Source organism: Lissotriton helveticus, chromosome 3_2 (genome assembly GCF_964261635.1).
Source record: "Lissotriton helveticus chromosome 3_2, aLisHel1.1, whole genome shotgun sequence".
NCBI classification, from domain to species: domain Eukaryota; kingdom Metazoa; phylum Chordata; class Amphibia; order Caudata; family Salamandridae; genus Lissotriton; species Lissotriton helveticus.
The window spans coordinates 125581317-125589888 of NC_136062.1; the positions used below are offsets into that span (position 1 = coordinate 125581317).

The window sequence follows — 8572 nt, forward strand, 5'->3', positions numbered from 1 at the left end:
TGCGCTATATCTCAAAATGATCAATCTGCAAACAATACATCTACCGGGAGTAAATAACACAACAGCTGATCTTCTGAGCAGGCAAAACAACTGCTCCCAAGAGTGTGAATTGAAGCACAAGACAGTACAATACATCTTCAAACTCTGGTGAACCCCAAAGATAGATCTGTTTGACACGATACAGAACAAGAAATGCCAGTTCTTTGCCTCGAGGTTTCCTCACCACATGTCAAGAGGGAATGCCCTGTCACTAAATTGGTCAGAGACATTTGCATACACTTTTCCACCAATACCCCTAATCCAAAGAGTTCTGGAAAAAGCAATACAACCAGGAACAAACCTAATTCTCATTGCTCCACAATGGGCCCGACAAGCATGGTACTGAAGTCTGCTAGAACTGTCCAGGGGACAGATAATCAAACTCAGAGTGTACAGAGACCTACTAACAATGCAACAGGGCAAAATCTTCTACCCGGAACCAGCAATGCTACACCTAGTGGCCTGGCTCCTGAATACATAGTTTGGTCACCTAAGCATGCCTCAATGATCAATAGAGATTCTAAAAGAAGCAAGAAAACAAATTACAAGACAATGCTACGCCACAAAATGGAAGCGGTACACCACTTGGTGCACAGCTAACAACCACATGGCCTCAATCAATACTCAAGAAGCAGTGATCATATACCTAACTCACCTCCTAGACTGTCACATCAACTACTCCAGCATAAAGATTCACCTCACAGCCATCGTAGCTTACACAAGGAGAAAATCATATCAAAGATTTTTCAGAAGACCGCTCATTAAAAGGTTCCTAGAAGGGCCTGAAAGAATGCTCCAGCAAGAATGGTTCCAGCACCCATGTGGAGTTTAATCGCAATACTCACGCAATTTATGACAACACCATTGAGCCCATGCATAACGCAGACCTCAAACACATCACTTTAAAGACAGCATTTCTTATTGCCATTACATTCTTACTGAGAATAAGTGAGTTACAAGCATTAACCATTCAAGAACCATACAGCCAAATCCAAAAGACTAACTCACAATTCCTACCAAAGGTTGTATCCAAGTATCACTTGAATCAAAGCATTCTCCTTCAAGTCTTTCAAAGACCCGTAAATAAAAGGGGAAAAAAGCCTTCATACCCTGGATGTAAGGAGGGCTCTATTCTACTATCTACAGAAAATGAAACAAACTTACAAAAGCAAACAGCTCTTTGTTGCCTACTAACATACCAAAACAAAGGCAATAATTTCAAGATGGATAGTCCAAACTATCCAACTATGCTATACCATCCCAGGTAAAAAACAAAGTGTACAACCAAGAGCTCACTCAACTAGAAAGAAAGGAGCGATTCTTGCATTTATGGCCAATGTTCCCATAGACACGATATGTGCTGCAGCTACATGAGCATCCCCACACCCCTTCACAAAACATTACTGTGTGGACATACAAATAAATAAGGAAGCGCAAATAGGACAACAGGTACTTCAACACCTGTTCGCAAAGTCTTCATCTTACCACAGCCTCCCAAAGGAGGGAGTAGCCGCTACGTAATCTGATGCACAGCATGTGAATCCAGAAAAGGAGTCATGCTGCAAAACGAAATGGTTACTCACCAGTAGGAGTAGTTTTGCAGCTTGAAGAGTTTTCTGGATTCAGATGCGACCCAACCAGCCTCCTCTACAAGGAATACAAACAGGTGGGGAATCCTATCTAACAATTCTCTAAAGTACCATCTGAAGGTCTATAAGACTAATGCACAGAAAAAAAAGAATCCGAAGATGGCTACCACACACAAACATCCAGGGTGCCGTCTGATGTCACACAAGGGACATCAAGACGGCACCCTGAAGAAAAATGGTGGAATAATGCACAGCATGTAAATCCAGAAATCTCTTTAGGTGCAAAACTACTCCTACTGGTAAGTAACCATTTTGTTATGCCTGGGAATGTAAGGCTATGGCTGGGCATTTTGAGAGTGATCCGTTTAATTTTAGGCTATTGTTTGGTATCTAAAACTATGCATGGCCATATGATTGGGTCTAGCCATTTCTAAAGCAGCACCTTGAGTTTGTGCTGTATGTCTGGGTGCAGGAAATTGGTTTATTAGTTGAGGGGGTTAGTACCCACCTCCAAAAATTATCCCAGTCCTTGTCAAGATGAACCTCGAAAGTTCGAATTCAACCTTGTGGTAGTTATGGCACGGAGCAGGCAGGCTTAACTTCAAGGCAAAGTGTAATGTATTAATGCAGTACTAAAACAGTAATAAAGTTGAATGCTAAACATTAAATATCCAAAAATAAATTAAAAAAAAGAGTAACATTTGATAAACAAAATTAAATCAAAATTACAAAAATCCAAAAAGAGGAACCGAAGATATGAATTTACTCTTTTTCATAGTATAAATGGTGCCAAAAAGCACAAAGCGCCAATAATAGTCAATACCCATGGTTCAACACAACCTAGGCACAATTTGATTCTGAATGCGATGGAGCGCAGCTCAGATACACTAACCAGATTTGTCCTGGTCAAAGATTTTAGCATCTGAGTTCAGTCCTTTAAGTTCCAACCTACCATTGAAATACACTTATGAACCCTGGGACTTCCGCGGAGGCACTGAGAGACTTATAGGGTGGTAGGCGGAGGCCACAGCAGGGTCTAGTTACCACTGGTCATCTGGACAGTTGCAGGAAAAGGTATCTTGTAACTTAATTTCTTCTAGTAGCTGTAACAGGAGATAAGCCTTATGGATTATAGGAGTCCCTTTGTTTGACTTTGGAGTTTGAGGGAGAGCAGATCCTGTCTTTTAGTCTTTTCTCAGGACACAGCTAACAGGTTCAGTCCTCTTCTGATCTTCCACAGATCCTGGAGTGTTCTAAAGTGAGTGCCACATTTATGCCTGGCACAAGCTAGTTGGGTGGAATGCCACTGGGGATGCCCTAATCAATCGGGTAAAGGTTCCCAAGGCTAACCCTAGCCACTTTGGGCATTTTCAAGATGGACAAAGTCTTCAGCTACACTAAACTTGAGCTCTGAGGGCTGGCTGTAAGTATGCAGAGTCTACTAAGGTAATCCTGGTGTCCTCCCACTAAAATCCAGTTTTAGATAGTCCCTATACCCCCAACAAACTAAGAGAAAGAAGTCTGGTAAAGTCGAAGCTGATACATGGTGTTCTGGCATTCTGTTTCCCTCCTTTGAAGTGTGCCTCAAATGATATATGTAAACCCAGCACACCTGTTAAACAGGCTCTGACACTATAATGTGAAAGAGGATGCTCACTCTAAACCAATTCTGAGGCAGCTCTCCCTCCCACCGGGGTTGGTGTCTGACTGACTAGAGGGACAAAAGGGGAGGTAGACCCAGGTGTGAGTTAAATTTGCTTGTTGACAGGGGAGGCCCCTTTCAAGTGTCACAAGTGTCAGCGCACACCCCCCAGACAATTCTGTCATGGTGAGGGCAATTCCTCCTCACATCCAAGGCCCGTTGTCTCTGTCCTTGGAGCAGTTGACATATTACCACAGGGGGAATAAACCTTCCAGGTGACAGTTGAATACTACTTACAGAAAGGCCACAGAGGCTTTAGGCAGGGAAAAGGAAACTTTTCAAAAATACCTTTTCTGTAATAGTTACACAAAAATCAACGTTACCATTGAATTGGATTTTGTTTAACTAAAAGAGTCATTGAAATATCTCTCCAGGTGCTTTCTAGGCAGAGATTACATGTATTAAACTTAATGCGGTATCCCAAAGCTTTCCTATGTCACCACCAACCCTGCATAGTGAATATAGCTTTAAAGTGCTGGACACTGTAAGGACATGTTTAACATTATGCCATTTTGATCATGCTGGATCTGTCGGCCGCCTTCGATACGGTCCATCATGAAATTCTGATGGATCGTTTATCGAAGGCGGGGGTCGGGGGTGAAGCCTGGAATTTGTTAAGATCTTTCTTGGCCAACAGAGTAAAATCTGTAGAGCTTGGGGGGACACGATCTAAACCATTCCCTCTTCCCTGTGGGGTGCCCCAGGGCTCCTCACTTAGCCCAACACTCTTTAATGTGTATCCAAGACCTTTGGCTACCATCATAAGATCCTTTGGGCTATTGTTAACCTCATAAGCTGATGACACTCAGCTCGTGTTATCTTTGCAGAGAGGCAAAGAAGCCGATAAAGCCCCAAGCTGCCACAATTGTTTGGTGGCAATAACCAGCTGGATGGCAGAAAATTGCTTGAAATTGAATGCCAACAAAACAGAGGTGATGATCTTTGGGAATAATCCCAACCTCTGGTCCCCAGCTTGGTGGCCCAGCGATATGGGCCCTCCGCCCCCACCAGTCCGGAAGGTCAAAAACCTGGGAGTGATTGTGGATAACACCCTCTCCTTTGGTGATTAGGTTAATAGCGTGGTATCTACTAGCTTCTTTATACTGAGCACACTGAAGAAAATAAAACCCCTCCTCACAGATGGAACCTTAAGTACAGTAATATCAGTTCTCGTTCTTTCTCGCCTGGATTATTGCAACAGCTTGTATCTGACCATCTCCAATAAACATCTTAATAGGCTACAGATGGTGCAGAATGCGGCGGCCAGGCTGCTCACAGGCACCTCGAGGTTTCAGTCGATTAGAAATGGGTTACGTCAACTGCATTGGCTCCCGGTTAAACAACGGTCCCAATTCAAAGCCCTCTGTATGGTTTTTAAAGCCCTGAGGGGGAAGGGCCTGGAAGATCTAACAAAACGTATCCAATGGTATGTCCCAGGAAGAGCACTGCGCTCAATGGATGCAAAGAGGGCTGCCGTCCCAAAGACAAAAAAGGCGAACTGGGGCGGGATGAGCTTTGTTTTCAGAGCCATCTCGGCATGGAAAGAGCTTTTGCTCTTTCTAAGGTCCGCCATGGAATTTCTACCATTTAGAAAAGGCCTGAAAACCTGGTTGTTCCCAGTTTAGCTATGCGTCCGGTGCAGGTTTTGGACGCCCCCCAGGCAATAGTGCACAGCGCCAGGACACCTTCGGGTAGCAGTGCGCTTTATAAGCTGATATGACATAACATAACATTACACTCTTACAACTCTTGCTATAATACATACTTAATGATGACTTTTAAATATATTTTAAAGGAAGGTTTAGTCCTCTTAAAAGGGGGTATTTTGACAGGTCAAGTTTGCAGTTAAAACATGCACAACCAGGCTATTGGTGGTCGTTTTCAGTCATATTTACATTGTCACTGTAGTCAATGGCACAGTGGATGCTGCAGTCCACTTGTGACATTAAGTTTACAGGCCCTGCGTACACCTTGGTACTAGAAACTAAAGACTTGTAGGTAAGTTAAATATGCCAATCAGAAATATACACATTTTATCACGTTGAGTGGAGGAACACAAGAACTTTACAACAGTTTAGCAGGGGTAAAAGTGCACATAGTTCCATAATTTAGCAAAAATAGAGTTCAGCAAGAAGGCAAGAAATCTGAAGGGACACTGCAGAAAGGGAAAACTTTCCAGCACTTGGTATCTGATGGTTGTACTTGAATATTTGTGGGTGCTATTGGTTGGCATAGGCAGTAGTACCTGGGCATCTATTGGTGGCATCTGAATATGTCACAGCTGTGCCCCTGGATGTTTGGAGATGCTGCAGCATCTTGAGCCAGGCATGGCAGTAAAGTAGTTATTGCGGATGGTAAATAAAATTAATATTTATCTGCTTTAGTTTAGTTTATTAATACTATACTTGCTGTATTAGCTTAACCTAATCAGTATCACTGTTTGTTGAGCCATCAAGGTCAAATGCTGCAGAGCATTACTTCAAAGGATGCATGGTGTTTTGGTGACTACCACACTAGTGCCATCATTAAATGAATAGTTGCTCTAAATAAAAAACACAAGTACTTGGATCATCTTTTCACTTTTTTCTGGACTGCATGATTACTGTTATATTTAGAGCAGTCTCCTACCTATTATTGATGGCATTATAAGTGCCTAGGAGGTAATGGTATCCTCATCCATTTCTTCCGGGTTACTCAGACCATTCAATAGGCAAATCCCTACCCAGGAAATACATTGCAACTGAGTTCATGTAGCAGGTATTTCTATTTGAACATCTCGGCTCAGATTTTTTTTAAATTAAATATTTTCATTGCATCTCAAATTTACAAGCCGTCATGACCATTTCTACATTGATACTGCTATTTGAGCTGTTAAAATGTGGTTTATATATAGGAAGAGGTGAAATCACAGAGACTTAGAAATAAAAATATAATTAATAGAGAAGCTTCTGAAAATCAGGATTTTTATTAATGCATAGTGATTATTGAACATGCATTCATGTCCCACATTTGCATAATTAGGGCATGAATAAACCTGCCCTATTTTATTTGTAAAATCCAACTGTGAAGTGTGCCGTCATATTAAGCATTTGTCTATCATGTACACCGTAATTTGATACAGAACTTTAGATGTTCATCAATCCCATTGTACACACGTTCTATATGTAGTCTTTTTAATTAAAGTAATATTCTTCAAAATCTTTTTTTCAGCAGGCGCAAGAGTTCACCAAGTAAAATGCTGAATGACCTTGATGATGACGATGATCTCAGTACAGATGCAGAAAGCCTTTATGAAGCTCCTTCAGGATACAAATACTCAAAGGAAAATGATTTATTGGGCTATAAAATGCACAGTTCTGGACAGTAGTATACAATAATCTGTGCTAGGGAAGTAAAGACTTTCATCTCAGATGTTTTAGAGTAATCTAGATGGAAATATGTGCTTTGAGTTTCCCCCAAATACATTGTGTCTGCTGCTTGAGTTCCAAGAAATCAACAGCAATATTTAACAATCTATGCATATTTTATATTTTAGATAAACATAAACAATATACATAAATATCTATATATATATATATGAATTCTATATATTGCGCTTTTTGAAAGCTTCACTGAAATGTAACATACATTTTTGTTTCAAGAAGAAAAGCTAAAAAAAGAGCCTACATCTTCAAAATCTATTAGATATTTTTGAAGGCTTTAAAAATAGCCATTTGTAATATGTAAAATAGTTGTAATTAACAATATATGTATATAATGTAAATATTGAATTGTTGACAGTTATGGATAAGTGCCATTATTTTTTTTAATTGATCTTTTAAGAGGCAGTTAAATCTTTATTGTAGACACAAATATATTTTATAGATTAGTCAATTTTATTTCTTTTATTGTTTTTTTAATAAAGTGGCACTTAGTATAACATCGCTTCGAAGAATATCTATGAGTGTATATATTTTAAATGCCTAAAAATGCCTGCATCATTCTGAAAATAGGTTATGTAATTATCATTTTGTGGTATTATTTCTCATCATTGTTGATCCTGAGTCAGGTTTGGTAAATTACAATCAGACATTCTGTAAAGTTTACCATCATTTCCTTAAATGGAGAAATATGAGTTGCAATCACTCACTCGCACATAATGTGTGGTTTTTATCAGTTTTTGCAAGTACTGCTGACAGTATTAGAGTCCTACTTACAAATAGAAAATAAAAGTGTGAGTACCAATAGCTTGGCTACCGTATGCTTTTCTTGGATGATATAAATATTTCCTTAAAATCTATAATACCGCCAATTATGAGGAATCGCCATCATGTATTTTTTTTTTTTTGTCAAGTGCTTATTTGTATTCCACACTTATAAATGTGATATGCCTTTAACTATAGGATGACTTGGCAAAGCCACAACTCCATAACCTCATGCTTTACTTTAAACTGTTCATACAAATAATTGAAACGAGAGATAGGCAAACTCATTACCATGATGTGTCTCGAAACATTTGTGAACAAAGGTATTTAAGGCAAGTGCACATCAATTCCGCTGTTTGTAGATATAGTGTTCCACATTTCACTATAGAAATTGCATTATGTATTACCTGTGAAAATCAGTATTTCGATCATCATACTATTGTAATTACTTGCCTGATACCATGTACAGCAAATCTAGCAATACATATACTACACACTGAGGTGATGTTAAAGACAAAGTTTTAAGATTGGCAAGATAACGAGCTATCATTCAGTGAGATTTCCAATGTAACTTTGTTGTACATTTCTAACTATGTTTTGCTCATATTTCCATGCAAAGGACAATCATTATTGAGATGTACAGAATTGTCACTATTTGATTGTAAAATTGTTTTCATTATTTCTTAATAAATCACATTCAATATAAATGTATTGTATACTTTTTCAGAAGGATTTGGAGACTGGTATAAGAACTGCACACGTAATTTGAACAACGTCTTTAAATATATGGTCTTTCATACAAAATGAGAAATGCTTTCTTGATATTGATGTGCTCTGTACAAAGTTAGTACAACCTACAAGGTGTGATTTTGCCGTGATGTCATATTTGAATTGATAGGTACCTGGTAGACTGTAATATGAGAAGATAATCAATTATAATCCTAGGGAAACATAGGAATGCAAACCCACTGCCTCCAAGTCGTACTAAAGTTTCTGATGCAGGAGTTCTAGAACTGTTCCTTGGTCTACCTATAATCAGCCCTGAAATAGTTATCCGC

At 39.4% G+C, this 8572-nt stretch overlaps 1 protein-coding gene across 3 annotated transcripts in view; it reads left to right on the forward strand.

Moving 5' to 3' along the window:
* The window catches only part of CGNL1 (cingulin like 1), a 601175-nt gene extending 592954 nt beyond the window's left edge, over nucleotides 1-8221 (forward strand). For 2 of the 3 annotated variants that reach the window (XM_078684907.1, XM_078684908.1), the window contains exon 19: nucleotides 6541-8221. In XM_078684907.1, coding sequence (XP_078541033.1) covers nucleotides 6541-6697 — 157 coding nt within the window. In that variant the 3' untranslated portion in view covers nucleotides 6698-8221. The remainder of the gene's footprint in view (nucleotides 1-6540) is intronic. The other variant, XM_078684910.1, reaches the window with a different exon arrangement.
* Nucleotides 8222-8572: the final 351 nt, after the last annotated feature.